The sequence below is a fragment of the Quercus robur genome, chromosome 6 (genome assembly GCF_932294415.1).
Source record: "Quercus robur chromosome 6, dhQueRobu3.1, whole genome shotgun sequence".
In the NCBI taxonomy this organism is placed as follows: domain Eukaryota; kingdom Viridiplantae; phylum Streptophyta; class Magnoliopsida; order Fagales; family Fagaceae; genus Quercus; species Quercus robur.
In genome coordinates this window covers 52141921-52165331 of record NC_065539.1, presented here as the reverse complement: position 1 = coordinate 52165331, position 23411 = coordinate 52141921, and the positions used below count along the sequence as shown (strand labels likewise).

Below are 23411 nucleotides of genomic sequence, written 5' to 3'. Positions count from 1 at the left end.
ATTGGTTTTTAATTATCGAAAAATTATCTCTAAATTGGTTTTTAAACTTTTAATTATTTATCTCTAAATTATCGAAAAATGTCTTTCATTTTAAATTATTGAAAATATTTTACTTTTTTTCGTTAAATTAATTTTGTTTTATAAAACCCATAAACTATTGAAAAAGTTTTTTTTTTTTTTTTTTTAATTCCTGTTTTTGTCTCTAAATTTTTAGAAAAATCTTCACAAATTTTAAGGATGAAAAAAATTAAAATTTTAAAGTTTAGGGGCTAAAAATAATCTTTTAGTAAAATATAAGGACCAAAAATAGTATTTTAGATTTTATTGTTTTTGATAATCAAATGAAAGGTAAGGCTAGGGTTGTCTATCAACACGCTAGACTCGACCCACTCGAGACTTGAATCAGTGCTGTGGTGGTCAGCGATGAGTCTCCACTATCAAGTGACGATTTTTCTCCCCATAAAACGTACTAGTCTTGATTTGAATGACAAACAAAGCATTTTCTGGCAAGATCTCAATGAATTTGGTGAGATTTTCACTAAATATGGTGAGATTTCACTAGATTTTCACATTTTTTCATCTTTATCTCACTAGATCTTCACTATTTTCCAAATCCCTGATGTTGACCTATTCGACCGTCAAAAATATTTCCTAAATTAATACTCCTAGGACATCCGTTAACTTTTGAAAAAGTTCATATAAAAAAAAAAAAACTTTTGAAAAAGTAATTTACAATTTTAAGATAAAGCTTCACACATTGAATGTTTGGTTGATGGTAAGAAAGCACATGCTGATGCACAAATATTACTAAAATAATATATAGAGGGTTATTTTAAACAACAAAAATTTATACTTTATATGGTACTGTTGTATATAATGTAGTATAAATATAAATTTGAGACATGCTTAATTAAATAACATAAATGTTATGTTTAAAAACCCTTTTAAATTTAGTGAGTTTAATGTTTAAACACTCTCAAGATATAAAAATATCATAACCCAAGCAAGTTTAAAGGATTCTAATCGTAGGCCAAATATATCATAGGGGACAGTATCTCATGGGTCCGGCACATGAGATATATGTCTCATTGAGAGGTGTGCTCCCACACCGTACAGGACTTTTGCATATATTGACAACAACCAGACCTTTATTACTCCCAATAGAAGCAGACGCATGACGCATCTTGCTAACTTAAACTACTCATGGGCCATAGCTCCATGGCTTCAATTTTCAACAGACAGACATTCTTCTTTCTCCTTATCACTTTCTTCATAGTCCGACCAGCCCAACAACAACACCCTCTAGACCCCTTAAATCCCTCAGAGCTCAACCTAGTCCAAACCATACTCACACATGCCTATCCCAACTCCCACTACAACCTAACCTTTCAATACGTTGGCCTAGAAGACCCAGACAAACCAACCCTCCTCTCATGGCTCAGCAACCACTCCACCACCAAAATCCCACAACGCAGAGCCTTTATCATAGCCCGTATAAATCATCAAACCCACGAACTCATCGTAGATTTCTCCAACCACTCCATCATTTCCAACCAAATTTACCAAGGCCATGGATTCCCTTTACTCACTTTCGATGAACAAAGAGCCGCAAACGCTTTGACCTTAGCCTACGCTCCCTTTGTTGCTTCAGTTAGTAAGAGAGGGTTGAAGATCAACGAGGTTGTCTGTGGTAGTTTCACCGTGGGATGGTACGGAGAGACTAGGAACAACAAGAGGGTTGTGAAGGTTATGTGTTTTTACTTAGATGGGACTGTTAATATGTACATGAGACCGTTGGAGGGAGTAACGGTGACAGTTGATCTTGAAGAGATGAAGATCATTGGGTTTTGGGATAGATTAAGGGTTCCGATGCCGAAAGCAGAGGGGACGGACTATAGAGAATCGGAGCTGAAACCACCATTTTTGCTGCCTTTGAAGAAGATCACTGTTGAGCAACCGGACGGACCAAGCTTCAAGATAGACGGACACGGAATTAGGTAAGAACGTTAATGAGTTCTATTTGACTACTATGGGTGTGTTTGGATCCACGGCTGCGTTTTAAAATCTGCGTTTTTGTTCTTTTTTTTTTTTTTTTTTTTTGGTTTTCACGCGTTTTTGGAGTATTGCGGTTACTGTTCATTGAACAGTAACCGTAAATTATGACTTTCTGCAGTGAACAGTGCACATATGCACTGTTTACGGACCCACAAATTTCATTTTTTTATCAATTTTTTCATTAAAAATGGGTCCCACAGCACTATTCACACATTTAAAAATTATTTTGCTACAGTGTTTTCAGTTTTCAGTTTTCAGTTTCAGCAAAATAAGTTCTATCCAAACACACACTATATGTCATGTCGACTTGAAAATTTCAATTGTTCAAACCCCATACTTTTAATTACTGTGCTCAATGTTACGAAATTATTAAACACTTTGAGACGATAAGAGGGTTTTGTTTTGTAGTACAATAATTGAAGTTTTTTTTGGGTAAAACAATAGTTAAAGTTCGACTTTTGACTTTCTCAAAAAAAAAAAGAAAAAAAAAAGTTCGACTTTTGAAATGACTGGCTAGAAGTAATGACGTTTAATTTGTCAATTACTGATGAATTTAGGTTAAATATTAGTAATATGAAAAAGAGTTTATTTTTAAATAGGTCCGGAGTAGGCCTCGTCAATGGGCCGGGCCGACCCGTTTTTACTTGGCCCATGGGTCTAATGGGCTGGGCTTAATGGGCTGTTGACTAGTCAATGGGCTGGGTCGGGCCGGGTTGGATGGAAAAACCCTAGCCCATGGCCTTATCCATGGGCAATGCCCATTTGGGTTTTAGCAGGCTGGGCTAGTGAGGTGGGTTTAATGGGCTACCCATGGGCATTTTTAACAGGTCTTCAATGGGGTTATACAAATTTAACCAAAAAAATTATAATTATATATTATTACAAACTATCAAATTGAACAATTAAATCTACTGAAAAGATTCTATTAAAAAAAATACTAAGACATACCTCTTAAAAAGGTACTAAAATAAGATTAATTAACTTTTATTGATAAGAATAAATAAGTACATTAAATTAAATATCAACTCATTAAGGAAAGAATTTCTTCCAACCAACGGTAAGCTTTTTTTTTTTTTTTTTTTTTTTTTTTTTTTTTAAGGAATTTATTCTATAATTGTAACTTGTAAGGAAAGAATTGGAATTTATAAGAGGATTTTGTTTTGTAGTACAATAATTGAAGTTTTTTTTTTTGGGTAAAACAATAGTTAAAGTTCGACTTTTGAAATGACTGGCTAGAAGTAATGACGTTTAATTTGTCAATTACTGATGAATTTAGGTTAAATATTAGTAATATGAAAAAGAGTTTATTTTTAAATAGGTCCGGAGGAAAATTCCTCCTACCAAATAAGTGGTGATTGATAAAACTATCTACTATGATCTATTCAATGTGTTATTTAACTTATTTAAATGATGCTCATAGATGATTAAATGAATTAATAGCATAATAAATTTGAGGATGAGTTCAAACTACACTTTGTATAATTTTAAGTAATGTTATATTACCTAATAACTTTTTATTGAATTCATATTTTGAAATCCATCCGTTAGATTAGGAGCATGTTTGGCATTAGTTTCAACTTTTAACTTTTAGCTTTTAATTTTTTTTTCCAGCTTTTTAAAACCTCATTTTTTCTTGCATTTTCTCACATTTTCAAAAAAATTTCAATGTACAGGTATATATTAGCACACTTTCAACAAAAAACAAGATTAGCTATTCCAAAACGAACACTAAATGTTTTATATGTTGTTAATATAAATTTCAAATTTTGTGCTGATTGGATGTTATCTACAATTCAATCCATAAAATAATTTTTTATGCATAATTTCAAACTACAAAAACTTGAAATATAAATATTAACTGAAAACATAGTTATTGATCTTTGATTATTTTAAAAATTTGTAAGCACAAAGAATATTAGCTGAAAATATATTTTAATGATAAATCTGTCAAAATTTTCATCCTAAGATAAAATATTAAGTGATATATATGTGTGTGTGTGGAGCACCTAAATTTTGGGGCATACAATGGCCCACGTTTGTATCAGGTATATATAACATCTCTCTTATAGTAGGTGGGTCCCATGAATGTGTGGGAGCAAGAGATGTTATGTATTCCTGATATGGAGTATAATTTTTCCCACATTAGGTCTTAGCTCTTAGGTCCTAGGGAGGAATTATATAATATTTTTGGGTTTCTCTTTCAAGATTGTGAGATGATTGAGATCAAGTGCAATACCTAGCAACTACTATCAAAAGTTGAGATTGATAGTTGTAAAAAGTAATTTTCAATCTCAATCATTGATTAAAAAAAATTAAGAAAAAAGCTAAGAAAAGTAAAAGCTTAAAGTAAAAAAAAAAAAAAAAAATTTATGAAGAAAATAGGTGAATTGCACCAGATCCTAATCCGATTATGAGATTTGGTTGTTCGTAAAGGTAAGCTTTTTTAATTGGAATTGTCTTACTTGAGATAGTGGTGGGATGATGGTGATACCCCCAAAGTCCCTGACTTCTTTGATGTAATTAATGTGTGGGAGAAGAAGATTACTCCCTAAACATGAAGAAAAATTCTTGTGCCACATAAAGTGGGACAACATTGGCTATAACTCGCTTATGTGGTGAGTTGTGGTTGATGGTGGGTTCATGTGGGGACACCCCTCCACCAACCACAACTCGCCATATGGGCGAGTTATGGCCAATGTAGGAGTGCAACATAGGTTAGAATTCTCATCATTTGTGATACATGGCTTGATAAGGTTGTCTAGGTGGTCAGGGAAAGAGACCTCTTCTTCTTTGTATAACTCCTTGAAATGCTGCAAAAACCTCTTGCGGATTCTGTTGGACCTTGTGACCCAATTTCCATTTTCTCTTTTAACTACATCAATATGATTATGTCTTCTGTGGATTATGGTTGAGAGGTGGAAAAATTTTGAATTTTTGTCTCCTTCTTTTAACCTCAATTCCCTAGATTTTTGCCGCCATAAAATCTCGCTCCTAAGGAGCCACTCAATAGCTTAGATTGCGAAGTAGCTTCAAATAAGTCATTATTCGCAGAGTCATCATTATTTTGGATATCTTTGATTTTTTTGAAGCAGAGAGTTAATTCTAGATTGGTAGTTGCCAAAAACTTCTTTGTTCCACTTGCGGAGAGCGTCTCTAGTGACAGCTTGTTTTTTATACAGCTTGACAAAATTTGATCATCTGACTTCTTCATTCCAAGCCTTTTCTATCACTGCAGCGCATCTATCATCTCTGATCCACACTGCTTCAAATCTGAAAGGTCTATGGGCAAAGGTGTCTTTTGGATTTGTTTCTAGGAGAATAAGAGCATGATCTAAACTAATGGCTCCTAGATGAGCAATAGATGCATTTGGGAAGGCTAGTTTCCATGAAATGCTGGATATACCTCTATCAAGCCTTCTTTTGACTGCTGAATTTCCCCATTGGCCTTTTGCCCAAGTGAACTTCCTATAAAGCCTAAGTTAATTGCACCAAACTCCAGCATAAGCTCTTTAAGATAGTTTGGAGCTGATGATTCATCGCTTTTTTTATTGGATGATTCATTCTCATTGGTGATGAAATTGAAATCTCCCAGACATATCCAAGGGCCTTGGAAGGAGTTAAGGAGAGCAGAGAGATATTCCTAGGCTTTCTTTTTCTTGGCTGGGTAGGGAGGGCTATAGAAACCAACCAATATCCAGTCGCATAGTGGGTTAGAAACTCTAATGACAATAAGATTTTTGTTGAACTCAACACATTGGGCAATGATTCCTGCCTTCCACATCATACATAAACCTCCAGCAGAGCCCTTAGACTCAACTACAATGCTCTCATCAAAACCAATAGAACTTTAAACGAAATCTATATGATCCAAATCAATTTTAGTTTTACACAAGAACACTATATCAGGTTTGGACCCTTTTATTTGAGCCTTTAAGGCTCGAATTGTCGAGGCGTTATAGATGCCTCGACAATTCCATCCTAATGTTTTCATTGAGGAGTGGGGGCATGGTAAGGCCCGCCTCCTCAGCCATAAAAACAATAGATGAATGAGATATAGAATTAGGAGAAACATTGCAAGTGGTAGATTGAGATGTGTTTTTTCGAGCTCGAAATTTTAGGGACTCACCTCGAATTTTTGGGGGATAGGGATTGTTGGGTCTTTCTCTCTCAGTGAGCATGAAATTCTCAAGTTGGGATTGTGGGATCAACGTGGCTGTCTCCGGCAAGGTTTTGAAACCCAGACCGGACTGTAAAGTTCGACCAGAAAAACCTTGAACCACTCATTTTTGCGGTTCTTTTAGCCTCAAGAACCGCTCTATGGGAAAAAAGTAGGGACCCGTGCGAATCGAGGTTGGACCTCACGGTTCTGAGAACTGTGATTAGACCGCTTCTCATGATTCCCTACTTCCTTTTGAATTTGAACCTAAAAAAAAAAAAAAAAAAAAAACACAAAAAAAACAAGCTTTAAATTCTGGAACCATGATTTGACCACTTGGCTGGCTTGCATTGGACTTTTTTCAAATCTGGAACCAAAAGATTTGTGAGGGAAAAAAAAAAAAAAAAAAAAAAAACAAACTGAGAAGAAGAAGATGACAAAGTAGGGGCTATGCGAAGTTGAAACAGCAAGTTAGCAACCCAGCACAGATCGCCAATCACAGCCTTCATCTTCATCTTCTGCTTCTATTTCTTCTTCCTTCTTCTTTTTCTCCTTCTTCTCTTTCTTCTTTTCGTCTCCACTGCTGTGGTTTCTCACCTTCTCTCTGTTTGGATTTGTTTTGAATTCTTTTTTATGTTTCCAAAGCCCCTTCATGTGACTTGGCATTGGTTCACATGACTTGCCATTGGGAAAGAAGAAAACTTTTAATTTTTGAAATTGGCAAAATGTTTCAACCATTAGTACTTTTAGTTAATATTTACAATTTTTTTTAAATGAAAAAATATAGTGTTACAAAATATTTTACAATTTTTTTGTCACAATTATAATGTAGCAAAGTTTGAATGGTAGAGGAAAAATAGTGAGTCAATGGATACAATTAAGTATATAATAATTATTAAATAATTATTTTAATTTAAAATTACTTAGTATCCTTCAAATTCCTATATTATTACAATATTACTATCACGAGTTTAACTAATTAATATATAAATAAATAAAGAAATATTATATCTATGTATGCTTGGGATATGATATTTCTTATTTGTTCTATGAAAGTTATGATATAAAAAAATATATTTGAAAGATAGATTTCTATATTTAATTGGGTCATTTAATTTAATTTTTCTATTTATACTAATTTAATATATTTATTTATATTTAAATAATTATTAAATTAATTATGATTTCATCACGGTTTGATTCCGGTTCAATCTCGGTTCGACCTTAAAAATTTTGAATCTCTCCTTTTTACGGTTCAATGAACGGTCTGGGTTTGAAAACCTTGGTCTCTGGATCAAAGTAGACAACTTCAGGTCCCTCAATCGAGATATTCAAATGCTTGGCAAAGGTTTCTAGTTCTTCTTTGGTGACCTTTCTTTTGAGGGGGTTTGACTTTTGGGTGCCGAGGTTAAAGGTAGATGAAGAAGAGCTGAAATTTGGGGCTAGATTGTTATGGTTGACGGGGCTGTCCATGGTTGGGGACGAGTTTGGGGTATATGGGTTAGATGTGTAAAGGTTAATGGGGTGTTTGTTTTGTGTTTTCAAATAACAATTCTCAGTTTTTAAACAATATTACACGTATTTTCATACACTTTTTCACCCACACGTATTTCCACAAATATTTTTAAATAACAATTTTCAACTTTTAAACATATGTACTAAATGGGTAGTAAAGCTTTCTATGTTTGTGTGACTTGGATTTGAACTGAGCCGGTGGGTTGAACTTGGTGGACTAAGGCTTAATTCTATAGTGATGGGCCTAAATATTGGCCCAAGGGAGATATCTATTATCTAGTTTGGGTATTAAAGCAGGATGTGTATCACTTGGTGAGGTGGGGCCGGCTGGCATAGGTTGGTCCAACAGTTCAAGGACAATGTTGTGCGCTCTATCCATGTGTATCACTTGCAGATTTGTCTTTTTCAGGCCCACGTGATTGGGCTGTACTGAGGGTATGACAGCTTCACGCAGTGCTGGCCGGTGACGTGGTTATCAGAGCGTCACAAGGTTGGGGAGGATGGTCGTTGAACCCGGCGTAAACTTTTGGAGCGAGCTCGTCACAATCGGCACGTAGCCTTGAAACGATGCTCGAAGGGATTGCAGAGGTAGTGGGGATCCATAGATTGGCAGTCTCTCTCTTTGTGCCCAATAAGACCACAATTACAACACACATCTGCTAATCTCTCATATTTTAGACTTATCCACAAGCCAGATTAATTTGCTCGTGGGAGAAAAATATGTGGGCATAAAGGATTTGCGATGTTGACTTTTATACGGATGAACTTGCTCCAGACCCGCCCTCCTTCGTTGACGACGTCTATATCGAGGACATTTCCAGCGGTAGAGCCAATCTTTCCGATGTTGTCTTCAGATTTCCAATGGGCGGGGAGACTATGGATTTGGATCTAGAAGGTTGACAAAGAGAAGTCAACCTCTTTCCAATCTAGCTCGGGTCTCCATTTTTTTAGAACTAGATGATCTCCACGAATGGACCAAGGCCTTTTTTGGAACACCTTATTAATTGATGTCAACTTCGTGGTGAAAGCTAAACATGAAGGTGCTTTTGTCTAGGTGCTTGGCTTCAAGTGGATATACTGGCTTCCAAGCTTTTAGAACTACATCGATCTTTCACGATGTTTAAACACGCCTTTACAGAGAGCACGGAAAATGTGTTGTTTTGTAGTATCTTGGAACCTTTGATACCCCCTGTTTTGTTTCTATTAGCAGGAGGGAAGCTGGCTGTTAATGCCATAATTGTGATAGGAAATGTTATAATCTTAGAAAAAACTGCAACTGGTTGTACGAATAAGTGAGTGTTTAAAATTTTTATGTTAAGCTTTTGTTTTGTTTTGATTTGTTTTATAGTAACGCATCATGCATGTTTTTAACAAGTTTTATACTCAGTTTTTAAGCATGCCATAAGTCTTAATTAAGAATTTTCTCATCAACTTGTGCAAATTTTTTTTTTAATCTATTTTAGCATAAGAAATTACTTTTTATTTTTTATTTTACATACTCAATTTTCAAAACACTTCATATTTGATTATTTATTTTACTCTATATTTTATTAAAATATCAAATTTTCTTGATTTTTTTTAATTTTTTTTTTCATGTCCAACAATTACTATCCATGCTCTTTTTTTATTCTCGAGATACATAAAGAAAATATAAAAAATTAAATATAAAATGAATAATGCCAAAGTAAATTTACACAGTTACTATAACAACTATATATTTATACATGCCTTTACATGATTTAATGTGCGTGAATTTTGAGTTTGGTTAGTTAAAATGTGGTACTTTGTTTTTATTAATACAAGCACTAATGCGAGGTTTCTTATCTTGCCAAAGTACAATTGATTTTGAATTGCTTAATTTAAATTTTATTATAAGCTCATGATTGTTTTTATTTTTGTGTTGAATGTGAGTACTTTTAGTTTCAAACGTTTTTGCAAAAGAAAAACAAAACTTGATTCATATATAATACGAAAATTTACTTCACATGAAATTGTACATGAAAGACATAAATATCACCATACACATATCTTTATATAAGAGCATTAGCGGCTTATTTATTAAAAAAATTTGTTATTTTACATTCTAAAAAGTTATTTTTATCTATTTTAGCATATTATTTTATAACTTACCACACATCCCATTTCTTATTTTACCATACAACCCATTACAATGTTATAAATTACCTAATAAAATATTACATAAAATAACACCAATTTCTCTCCTCTCTATGCCCCTTTCTCTCTCCAGCATTACTAGGGAAACCCAAGCCTCAACCACCGATTCAGACCCAATGCAATCACCAAAGCCAAGCCTGCACCACTGACCCCCGAATCTCTGAAACCAACCAACAATCACCAAAATTGAAACTAACCCACACTACCACCTAGCACCACCAATTTAAACCCAGCATCACCAATCTAACTATCTGTTCAAACCCACAACCAAAAACCATGACCCTAAACCCACGACCATCATAGAACCATCTAAACGACCTACCCAACAATCATGAGTAAAATAGATAAAAAAGAGTACAATAAAACTAGGTACAGTATTTATAAGACCTTCTCCTCTCTCTTCTATATGTATGTTTGTGGGTCCGTGAATAGTACACTATGTGTTGTGATTAGCTGAAAAAAAATTAGAAAAATCCAACTTTGTGACTACTGTTCATTGAACAGTGAATGGCTTAGTTTTGATAGGGCTGAAAACCAGCGCGTTTGCATCTGCGTTTTCCCCCTTTTTTTTTTTTTTTTTTTTTCACGCGTTTTTGAGCCTTTTTGAGAGTTGCGGCTACTGTTCATTCACTGTTCAATGAACAGTAGCCACAAAGTTAGACTTTTCTAATTTTTTTCAGCCAATCACAACACATAGTGTTCTGTTCACGAATCCACAAATTTCACTTTTCAGCAACTTTTTCATTAAAAATGGGCCTCACGATACTATTCACACATTTAAAAATTATTTTGTTACAGTGTTTTTCAGTTTTCAGTTTTCAGTTTTCAGCTGTATCCAAACGGACCCAAGTATTAAAAAAAAAAAGAGTACTGTGTTTAGATTTTGCCAAAAAAAGAAAAAAAATAAAAAGATTAGGAACACTTCTCATATGTATATACAACAGCCAGATTTTATTTTCTCCCAATTGAAGCAGACACAAAAGCCCTCTTGCTAACTACTCATAGGCCGTAGCTCCATGGCTTCAATTTTCAACATCCAGATTTTGATATTCTTCTTTCTCCTTATCATTTTCTCCATTCTCCGACCAACCCAACAACAACAACAACACCCTCTAGACCCCTTAACTCCCTCAGAGCTCAACTTAGTCCAAACCATTCTCACACACGCCTATCCCACCTCCAACAACAACTTAACCTTCCAATACGTAGGCCTAGACGACCCAGATAAACCAACCCTCCTCTCATGGCTCAGCAGCCACTCCACCACAAAAATCCCACAACGCAGAGCCTTTATCATAGCCCGTATAAACCATCAAACACACGAACTTATCGTAGATTTGTCCAACCACTTCATCATTTCCAACCAAATTTACAAAGGCCATGGCTTCCCTTTACTCACTTTCGATGAACAAATAGCCGCAAACGCTTTGACCTTAGCCTACGCTCCCTTTGTTGCTTCAGTTAGTAAGCGAGGCTTGAAGATCAACGAGGTTGTCTGTGGTAGTTTCGCTGTGGGATGGTACGGTGAGACTAGGAACAATAAGAGGGTTGTGAAGGTTACGTGTTTTTACTTAGACGGGACTGTTAATATGTACATGAGACCGTTGGAGGGAGTAACGGTGACCGTTGATCTTGAAGAGATGAAGATCATTGGGTTTTGGGATAGATTAACGGTTCCAATGCCGAAAGCCGAGGGGACAGACTATAGAGAATCGGAGCAGAAACCACCATTTTTGCCGCCGTTGAAGAAGATCACTGTTGTGCAACTGGACGGACCAAGCTTCATGATAGATGGACACAGAGTTAGGTAAGAACGTTTATGAGTTCTATATGTTATAGCTGAAATTAATAACACACACGAGGAAAGTCTGAAAAGAACCTACTTTTTTATATTTTATTTTTGGTAGAAAATGACATTCATTAAAGAAAACTAAATAGAGTCAACATAGAGAGACAGTGGCCTCTCATGATACATGCCAGTAGTGTCATAAAACAATAACACATAAAGGTTCACAGGTGGGCCATCAAATAACAAAAATTTTTGGTTTGAATTGGCTCTCATCCTTGTTAGAACTTCTGCACATTTGTTAGGTTCACAATAGTAATGTTTCATCCTCGTTACAAGAATTTGGTTGACAGGGATCCTACAATTTATAACAAGAGAGCCATGAAAAAAACCTACTCTTTTCTTGTTAAATTTCACTTCAATCCCCACGTTTGTGATGAGTCAAATCACAAGCATGACAATTTTCACGTGAATTGAGATAAAATTTTTTAATAATTTGTTCTCATTTGGTCTATTTCTTAAATCACAATTTACTTATTGATAACATGTTATAGCTGAAAGTTGTGATTTATTTATATCTTTAGTGACTAGCTAGCTTATTGTAGACTTATATTATTGTACTAATTATTTGAAAATAATGAGAGATCAAGTTCAAAATAATAATAATAATAATAATAATAATAATAATAATAATAATAATGAGAGATCATATTTTGTTCGGTGCAATAATGAAAGTTTGGATTCCAAAGTAATGACACGAGAGTATGAAGTTTAATTTATTACAATAATGAAATTATTATAAATTTGTTTGTTTTTGGTTTTTGTATTTCTCGCTAAATAGTAAATACTATATATATCTTTTATATATATAAAAGCGGCAATTAATGCCGCTACAGTAATTCGGTACTGTTTATTCAGTGGTTTTCACTGTTCATCTACAGTGAAATTTTCTCAAGGCTTTTTTTATTTTTAAGTTTCAAACAGTAGTTACAGTTCCAAGCGGCACTGTAGCTACAACTTCTTCTTCTATTTTTTTTTTTTTTTTTCTATATATTGTTATACTTACCCAACAAAAAAAATGTTTTGTGAAAAGCGGCAATGCCACTACAGTATTTTAGCAATGTTCATTAAGTGTTTTTGCGTTGTTCATCTACAGTGTCATTTTGGTGAGCCACTTTATGTCTTCTTTTTTTAATATTTATGTAAGCTGGTATATATATTGTTATACTGACACAACAAATTTCACAATATTTTCATAATTATTGACGTGTTAATTTCTTACAAGTCGAAATAAAATAATAAAATATGAGACTGTGACCAGCCATAACTAAAAATAAATGTTTTGAGAAAATGTTACAACACTTATTGTGTAGTACTTTTGGTTTATTCAATTGGCACGGTAGCTACAGTGCCTAAAGTTTTTTTTTTTAGTAATCGGTTTGTGTTTGTGTTTGTGTGTGTGTGTGTGTGTGTGTGTGTGTGTGTTTTTTTTTTTTTTTTTTTTTTTTTCTTTTAAATATTTATGTAAGTTGGTATATATATTGTTATACTGACACAACAAATTTCACAATTATTGACGTGTCGATTTCTTACAAGCCGAAATAAAATAATAAAATATGAGACTGTGACCAACCACAACTAAAAATAAATGTTTTGAGAAAATGTTACAACACTTATTGTGTAGTGTTTTTGGTTTATTCAACTAGCACTGTAGCTACAGTGCCTAAAGTTTTTTTTTTCTTTTAAATATTTATGTAAACTGGTATATATATTGTTATACTGATACAATAAATTTCACAATATTTTCACAATTATTGACATGTAAATTTCTTACCAGTCAAAATAAAATAATAAAATATGGGATTGTGACCAATCACAACTAAAAATAAATGTTTTAAGAAAATGTTACAACACTTATTGTTATTACAATATTTTCACAATTGTTGAGATCTTAGTTTCTTATAGATCAAATAAAAAAAATGCTAAGTTCATAACATTTTAACATTAATTTATACGGTGCCTAAAGTTTTTTGCTTTTTTTTTTTTTTTTTTTTTTTTTTTTTGTTTTTTGTTTTTTTTTTGTTTTTGTTTTTGTTTTTGTTTTTTTGTTTTTGTTTTTTTTTTTTCAGTTATCGATTTGCGTTTTATTTTTAATATTTATGTAAGCTAGCATATCTGTTAACTATAAAAAGAGCCAAAGGCTTATGAATAGTGTTTTTTTGGTTTATTCAATTAGTGAGGTGCACTTTCTCTTTTTTTTTTTTTTTTTTTTTTTTTTCCCTTCAAGTATGCCAATTGGTTTGAACTTTGTTTTTGTTTTTTGTTTTTTTAAGATTTTTATATGTTTACTTTGTACTTGCAATGCAAGTTTACATTGTAAATACATAAAAGTGGTTAATATTATACACATTTGCACAAAAAATAGTAAATATTGTACACATTTTGTAAATGTGTACAAAATTTGCCAATTTTTTTGTGTCTACAATATAAATTTACATTGTAATTAAGTACAATGTATACATAGAGATATTATGAAATGTTGTGACGCACGTGTCAATTCCTTATGGGTCAAAATAAAATAAAATAATAAAATATTATAACCAAAATCTAGTACAACTAAAAATGTCGTGACATTTTGTTGTTATTACAATATATTTACAACTATTGAAGTGTAAGTTGTGGATCAAAATAAAATAATAAAATATTGGATTGAGATTTGTCACGGTCTTATACGATTGAGATTAACTTTTTATGACATAATTATCAAAATTCTTAAAATTAATGTCTCTTTTGATTAATGTAAATCTCTATGTATTTTAAAAATCAAATGATTTATATCTTTATTTTGTGATACAAATAAAATCTAAAATTGATCCTAATCACTACTTTTTTTTTTCCATGGCTAGCACGTGCTGCCTTGACTAGTATTTATATAAAAGAAAGGATTCGGGTGATGATCCACAAAATTTTTGGGCCTACATGGATTAGGTTCGCTCACAAATGTCTTACTTTATGTTTTCCCTTTTAAGACGTTGATCTCTGGTTGTTGGCAAAGGTGTTAATTTTGTAATTGGAAATTTGCGTTGTAGTTGCCGGCTGATAGTGATAACCACAACACCTTTAATGACTTAATGTAATTAACATGTGAGATAAGAAGAGATTATCCCCTAAACATTAACGATAAGAATAACTTTATTGACCCATTTTTTTTTTATATAATTTATTTCACAATTGTTAGTGTGACATCTTGTAATTAATGCAGTATAAAAGTAGAGTTATGACTTATGATAGCTTAATATGTCATCTGGCAGTGAGTTTATAATATAAAAATAGAGTTATGATAGGTTAATGTGAAATGACACTGCACCAATCATAATTAATTTACCGACTTAATTACAATCTTTAATAAATTGACAAAAAAAAGGGAAGCAGTTGTGGCTTAGCATTGTCCAAAAACAGAACTTTAAGAAACTCACTTGTTTTTGTTTTAAGTTGAAAAGTGAACCAAAATTTATTTTTAATAACATAAATATTGATTACATTGTAATGGTAGTTAGAGTAATATTAACTCCTATTTAATGCTCCAAACTTGTAAAGATGAAATAAAGGCATTTGGTAAGTATTTTAGATGTTTGTGTTTCAAATGATCGTTAGCTAGGTGGTAATGAGTAATGACATATTTTGTGATGCTTTATATTTGTGGTAGGAACTCCACGTCCTCATCTCCTACTATCCATTTATATAAAAGAAAAGATTTTGTAAACTTACACAAAAACATGGAGAAATTGATTTTTTTTTTTTTTTTTTGTATTTTTAAATGAGGACATATTTTAAAGACATCTAAAATGGATACGTAGACTTATAATTAACAAAAGATGAATATTTTGTAAGATGGGAATGAAAGAAAAATACATAGTAAATTATTAATTAATTATGTCAATTAAAACCTTCAAATTTCAATGTAATTCATGATTTTCCTCTTTTCGTTTAAATTAATTTTAGCTTAATTTATAATTGAAATTGATTTGATTTTAAAATCTTTACACTTCCATAATAAACTTATAATGTGTTCTCCATTTGACATGTTAGCTAACTTCGTTAAATTTAAAATTTAATTGGAGAGGAAATTTGATGATGAATTTTACTTATTTTGAAATTTAGAAGATTAAATTGACACAAGTAATAATTGATGGATCAAATTGATATAACTAATAGTTAAAGGACCAATTAAACTTCACCAAAAATATATTAGACATTTTATACAGTTGCTATTGTTTTTCCTTGTATAAGATATCAATTTATAACATGCATTACGTTGTAGTCAACGCTTAACTTAAAATTTATGTAGTTTTTATGACCAAATAATTCACATATGTCATTCTTAAATTAGGTGGGCGAACTGGGATTTTCACTTAAGTTTTGACATGCGAGCAGGTCCAATAATTTCTTTGGCATCAATTTACGACTTGGAGAAGCAAATATTTAGACCTGTGTTGTATAAAGGGTTTGTGTCAGAGCTCTTCGTTCCATATATGGATCTAGACGAGGAATGGTACTATAGGACATTTTTTGATGCTGGTGAATATGGGTTAGGTTTGTGTGCAGTGTCACTCGAACCAATGAGAGATTGCCCAGAAAATGCAGTGTTCATGGATGCCTATGTTGTTGGCCAAAATGGGAAACCAGTAAAGATGTCACAAATTTTTTGCATATTTGAACGACATGCTGGAGATATAATGTGGCGTCACACAGAGACTGCTATTCCAAGAACAATAGTAAGTAAAATTTTGTAAAACTATGTGGGTTTATTTGTTTCTCAAATTAAAAAAAAAAACTAAGTAAAACTTTAATAGGTTTTAAATGTTTGCCGATGATATTTCTGGTGGTTTATGTGATAATGAGATTAGGTTGATGATGTTCATCAAAAAAAAAAAAAAAAAAAAAAAGAAGATTGGGTTGATGACAAGTACCCGTTTTGAAACTGCACTTTTTAAAAAGTACGTCAAATTTTATTATTATTATTATTATTTTTCCAAATACAGTTTTTTCATTTTTTATTTTAAGGTTCTTTGTTGGGTAAAGTTGAAATTTTAAACCTCATGCTTAGCTAAATGGATTGCAGGTAAGGGAGGTTAGGCCAGAGGTGAGTTTAGTGGTCAGGATGGTGTCAACTGTGGGCAACTATGACTACATAATAGATTGGGAATTCAAGCAAAGTGGCTCAATTATTGCTACGGTAAATCATCATTTTTATTCCCTTGATTCAATTAAGTTCTAGTGTTATTGAACCATATCAGGTCCTTTATATCTTTACAATATAACAATAATTAAGCTTAGTTCCAAAATTTTAGATTTATTCTCAACAAATTAATTGACACTAGTAATATATATTTTTCCCATCATTTTATTATATCCAAAGTCACATGCTTATAGTACGACACACTTGAATATTTAGTTTGAAATAGAATTTGCTATTCAATCATCTAACAAAGTCTCTAACCAAAAGGCATTGTTGAAGCGAATTTACACTCTTCCAACAGAGAACCACACCTTATGAATTAGAGGTCATTAATTCTTTGTTTATTAAGTCTAATACTATAACAAATTTCACAATTACTAAGGTCGTATAATTCTTTGTGGATTAATGTATAATAAAAATAATATCAATGATGGTCCCATGTATAAGTGATATTGTATTGAAATATATAAGGTCCTTTATATCTTTACAATATAATAATAATTAAGCTTAATCCCAAAATTTTAGATTCATTCTCAACAGATTATTAATTGACACTAGTAACATATATTTTTTCTTTCATTTTATTATATCCAAAGTCACATGCTTATAATACAACACCCTCGAATATTTAGTTTGAAATAGAATTTGCTATTCAATCATCTAACAAAGTCTCTAGCCAAAATGCATTGTTGAAGGGAATTTACACTCTTCCAACAGAGAACCACACCTTATAAATTAGAGGTCATTAATTCTTTGTTTATTAAGTCTAATACTATAACAAATTTCACAATTACTAATTAAGGTTGTATAATTCTTTGTGGATTAATGTATAATAAAAGTAATATTAATGATTCAATGATGGTTCCATGTACAAGTGATATTGTATTGAAATATATAAGATCCTTTGTATCTTTACAATATAACAATAATTAAGCTTAATTCCAATATGTTAGATTCATTCTCAACAAATTAATCGACACAAATAACATATAATTTTTTCTGTCATTTTATTATATCCAAAGTCACATGCTTATAATACAACACACTCGAATATTTAGTTTGAAATAGAATTTGCTATTCAATCATCTAACAAAGTCTCTAGCCAAAATGCATTGTTGAAGGTAATTTACACTCTTCCAATAGAGAACCACATCTATAAATTAGAGGACATTAATTCTTTGTTTATTAAGTCTAATACTATAACAAATTTCACAATTACTAAGGTGGTAAATGTGGATTAATGTATAATAAAAGTAATAACAATGATTTAATGATGGTTCTATGTACAAGTGATATCGTATTAATTAGAATTTATTACTTTGATTGTGAAATTCGTAACATCTTAGGGTAAAAACTCCATTATTAAAAATCAATACTCTTTTATTACAGGTTGGGCTAACTGGTTTGCTAGAAGTGAGGGGATCAAAGTACACTCACAAAGACCAAATAGAGGAGGAAGTCTATGGTACACTATTAGCACAAAATACCATAGGTGTAAACCATGATCACTTCCTAATTTACCACCTTGATCTTGATGTGGATGGTGATTCCAATTCTTTTGTCAAGTCCAATTTGAAAACAACCCAAGTGCCTGACCACGGCTCACCTAGGAAGAGTTATTGGAGGGTTGTTAGTGAGACAGCTAAAACTGAATCAGATGCAAAAATAAAACTCGGCTCAAAGGCAACTGAGTTACTAGTTGTGAATCCGAACAAGATGACTAAGATGGGCAATCATGTTGGCTATCGTCTGATCCCCAAATCAGGGGCAGGTTCACTTCTATCAGACGATGATTATTCCCAAACCAGAGCAGCCTTCACTAAGTACAATGTGTGGGTCACTCCGTATAACAAGTCAGAAAAATGGGCTGGGGGACTCTATGTTGATCAAAGCCGAGGGGATGACACTTTAGCCACGTGGAGCCAAAGGTACCCTTCAATAAGTTATAATTGTGATCATTCCACTGATCATTTATATATATATATATATATATATATAGATACAATAAGATTTGAATTTATAGTATCTGTTCTATGGTGATTGTTTTTTATCATCATGTCAAGATACTAATTGATTTTTGATGTAAGTAAGATTCAAATTCAAATATCTTATTATGACCATTTGAGCTAATTGGAAACTTAGCCAACTAATCATATTGATAGTAGGGATTTATGCGTTAATCATCCTCTATTTATCCTAAAAATTCTTATTGTTATATATTGTGAATGCAGGAATAGGGAGATAGAAAATATCTTATTATGACCATTTGAGCTAATTGGAAACTTAGCCAACTAATCATATTGATAGTAGGGATTTATGCGTTAATCATCCTCTATTTATCCTAAAAATTCTTATTGTTATATATTGTGAATGCAGGAATAGGGAGATAGAAAATAAGGACATTGTGGTATGGTACACGTTGGGGTTTCATCATGCACCTTACCAAGAAGATTTTCCATTGATGCCTACGCTGAGCAGTGGTTTTGAGCTGAGGCCAGCAAATTTCTTCGAGAGCAATCCGGTGCTAAAGGTAAAACCACCTCAAGATGTCATGAGGCTTAATTGCTCCATTTTGAAAGTGGTCTAAGTCACTGGATTACGTAGGCTTGAAGTGCACTTAATATTATGCTTCATTGTTGAAGGACACTTAAAAAAGAAAAAGAAAAGAAAAAGAAGAACCTTATTATGAAGCTGCTTGGGATGGGACCCCTTATGTCTCAACCCAATTTAAAGAATGCTCAGTAATGAACCCTTTTGCAGCAATTATTGCTTATCCTTGCAAGGCAATTGGCAAATGGCAATGGAAGGATCCAAAGGCTGTTCTCTTTTGTCTTCTCTAATAAAATTGTTCATATATTTAGCCACAAACAAAAAATTTTTGCATAGAAAATGGAGTGAAATCACAAACTTCAGAGAAACTGTGCACTTAGGCAATTATCTCCATTCCTGCAACTCGAACATGGGTTATGATGCCAATAATTAATATGGGAACTTTGTCCCTGCTTTCTCATTTAAACATCCCACAATTATTGATTACTCAAATCAACTTCCAAATTTCACATGCTTAGAACAATCAATTGGAAATAAGTAAACCCCCAAAACTTTTGTCTTTTCATTGATTTAAAAATTTTTATAGTCATTTTGTGCAATAGGAAATAGTACATTCAAGATTCATACTAATAACAATTTTCGATTCACAATCAATTATTGCGCAAAATTATATAAGCAAAAAAAATAAAACATAATGAGTTTTAGTTAACTTAACTGGTAAAATTTTTGATACTTTAGTGGTGTTTGCTACGACTTAAATAATGCACCCAAGTGCAGGATTGTCGCGAAATAATAATCTCGGTAAGTCTGAGGTCGAATCCACAGGAAAAAGGGAATTGATTAGCAAATCAAAAGAGAATAAAACTAAAATAATAAAGTTTAATTGAAGAGATTTTGATGGTTTAGTAAAGGTAATTTAAATTAAAAGAAAATAACAATATATTAAAGCACTAAGGTTTAGTGATTCACACAACACATCTATTGGTAGTCTTAACAATATTTATTTTATAACTCAAATAAAATTCATACGAAGGATGATCTTAGTCAGATGATTTAGCAATAAGAACTTAAGAATTAATTGTTTAAGGTAGTTTCAGGAAATTGATTGATTTTAGGCAAAACAAAACTAATGAATTAATTCGCAGGGAATACTAAGCATTTAACGTGCTCGCAGTTTACAATAAATCAAAGAATTATATAGAATTAAACATTTTTCTAGATGAGTGAATCAATTAAAAACATAATAACATAAGCATTAAAACCATAAAATAATTGTTAAGAATATACCAATATACGATTGGGTTTCACCCCTTACCTTAGCAAAACTTCTAGCAAGTTATAAGACAAATAAAACTCTAAAAACTATAAAAAAAACTTTAAGAAAACCTAAATTATATTTTATAGCAGCTCCCCTTTGAATTTTGCCCTAAAGAACCTTTAAATAGGTCAAGAAATCCTATTACAAATTGAATTCCCGTTTGAGGAAAATCCTAGGTTTTCAGGCTTCACTTAATTGACATTTTTGGCCTATTTAACGTTAGAATTCAGACTTATGGTAGCTACAAAGTTGTAGCCCTTTAAGTTAACTTCCAGCCCAACTTAAATCATCTTGATTGGATATCTGAGCCGAAAGTTATGCCTAAAATACTAACTGGTGTCCAGGTTAGAATCTTAATTCGAATTAGACTTAGATTTGGTGCAAATTTTCTTTGATTCCTTATTCCAATTGGACTCGAATTTAATTGGATTGGTCTTCTTTAACTTCATCATGGCCCTTGTAAAAGTAAAGTCCATTAGCTTTCTTCTTTGCATAAATCTATTTATTTAATTTTATTATCTTACAAAAGACAAATTCACGCATTAAAATTCAATTAAGCACAAAATTAATTATTTAACATTATTCCAAAACCAAATATAAAATGCATGAATTAACTTAAAATAAATATAATAATGCTTTCTAATAATGATATAAATATGCAAAATTAAGCTATTATCAGTGTCTCTTGCAACATCTTTAAGTTTATTTGGTTTTAACTTTTAATTTGTACGACAAGTTTGAGTTTTAAATTTCTAACTATATGATGTTTAATTGTTGATTATATTAATTTTATAGAATTTTAATAAAAGTGTGATTGTGCATTTGTGTGCATTATTAGTTTTATTTTTATATTTACAAAAATCTAACGTGGTATAGTAATAGTAAACTGTAAAAAAACTAGACTGCTTAAAACAACTCACAAATTTAATATGCTTAGTCTAATCCATTACACTTACCTTCCTTCTAGTATGGAATAAGCAACTCATCTTTCTTAAATTTTTTGTTCTATGAACAAATTCTTCAAATTATAGATCAATCAAATTAGTATTGATGCTTTGTTACGCTATCCTTTATAAGATCGCTTAGAGACCTTACATATTGGAATCATCGCTTCGCAATTAATGATTAGGCCTGAATTCTATAGTGGAACTCCTAATGAAAATGAAATGTGTTATTGAGTCAACTTTCTCGGTCTTTGTGGACCTAGTGCTCTTACACTGACTTCCTCAGTTTTAAATTTTTTTGAATTTTCTCTTTTACCATCCAATTAAACTATCATTCACACCTCCTTTAATAAGAAATTTGGTATTTATTAACAAATTTTTTTGGGGATTTTTTTAAAGTATTTTTTTCAATTATACATGAGAGGTAGGTGTAAATAATTTGCATTTTGGGGAAGGTAAAGTTTTATTCTGAACTACTGACTGCTAGTCTAATCCATTACACTTACCTTCCCTCTAGTATGGAATAAGACACTCATCTTTCTTAAACTGCAAACCATTTGCACTGACCTCCTCTAAATGACTAAAAAGAAGTTTTAATTTTTTTTTTGAATTTTCTCTCTTACATCCAATTAAACTATCATCCACACCTCCTTTTATAGGAAATTCAGTATTTATTAAAATCTCTTTTTGGGCAAACTCTAGAAGTTCATTGTTAGGAAAATCTTCAAACATACTCGTAGAGTCATTATCACAAACATTTAAAAGCTTCATTTGTAGCTAAAGGGTCTAGGATCACACTTAGGTAATGAAACCATAACAAGTGCACCCACTCTGATACCAATTGAAAGTTCAATTAGTGTGTAAAACACTAATAAATGTTTAGACCCCCAAATTTAACAACACCAATACAAGCTTATACACAAACAATATATGTGTGGAATGATGTATATAAGCTATAACCAAATAGGTAAAACTCTTTAAACCATAATTAATCACAAACACGGCATCAATTAAAAGGTAAAAAGTAAGGGAAGAGAGATGCAAATACAAAGATAACACTGGCACGTGTTATCGAAGAAGAAATTGAAGAACTTAGTAAAAAACCTCTCCACTGCCCTCCAAGCGGTCAAATGATCCATTAAAGAATATAGTTAGGATACATAAATAGTAGAAGACCCTCTAAACCTAATTTATCCAATGCACCTAAGCCCTCCAAGCTTCATGCTCTAACAGGATTACGCCTAACCTTGTCTTCTTTAACTTCCCAGATCCCGCAATAAACCCATTGCATCAATCAAGTAAATTGGTCATCTCTGAATTGCTTCCTAAGCACCAAAATACCTTATCACAGACACGGGTATGGTGAGATAAGGATTTGACAAAATGTACCTTTCAAGGATATGTCAATGGAGAGGGTGAAAGTAGAGGAATTTGGAGAATCAAATAATGAAGATTGTGGATGAGTCAATCTTATTTTTCTCTAGGGTTTCTCTCTCAAAATTCTCTTTGGAAGCTCTTTACATTTCGTAGGTATAAGGGTATTTATAGTAGCGTATGTGAGGAATGTGAAAAGTCAGGTTTCATCCAAATAGGGTATTCTGGCGACTCAGCCTCGCAACTGGAACAAGTCGAGAGCTAACTACCTGGCCAGACTGTATATTTTTGTCCAATAG

The 23411-nt window shown here is 32.2% G+C and overlaps 1 protein-coding gene across 3 annotated transcripts; it reads left to right on the top strand.

The window, feature by feature from the left end:
* Positions 1-1126: 1126 nt before the first annotated feature.
* LOC126689399 (amine oxidase [copper-containing] alpha 3, peroxisomal-like) lies at positions 1127-19754 on the top strand. Of its 3 annotated transcripts, XM_050384573.1 has the most exons (6): positions 1128-1680; positions 11392-11708; positions 16078-16462; positions 16810-16923; positions 18316-18854; positions 19303-19754. In XM_050384573.1, exons 1-6 carry the CDS (start codon positions 1204-1206, stop codon positions 19511-19513), a joined length of 2043 nt encoding a protein of 680 aa, XP_050240530.1. In that variant the 5' UTR covers positions 1128-1203; the 3' UTR covers positions 19514-19754. The 3 variants fall into 3 exon arrangements, with proteins under 3 accessions (XP_050240529.1, XP_050240530.1, XP_050240531.1); XM_050384572.1 differs by lacking the exon at positions 11392-11708 and having other exon boundaries at positions 1127-1997; XM_050384574.1 differs by lacking the exon at positions 1128-1680 and having other exon boundaries at positions 10691-11708.
* Positions 19755-23411: the final 3657 nt, after the last annotated feature.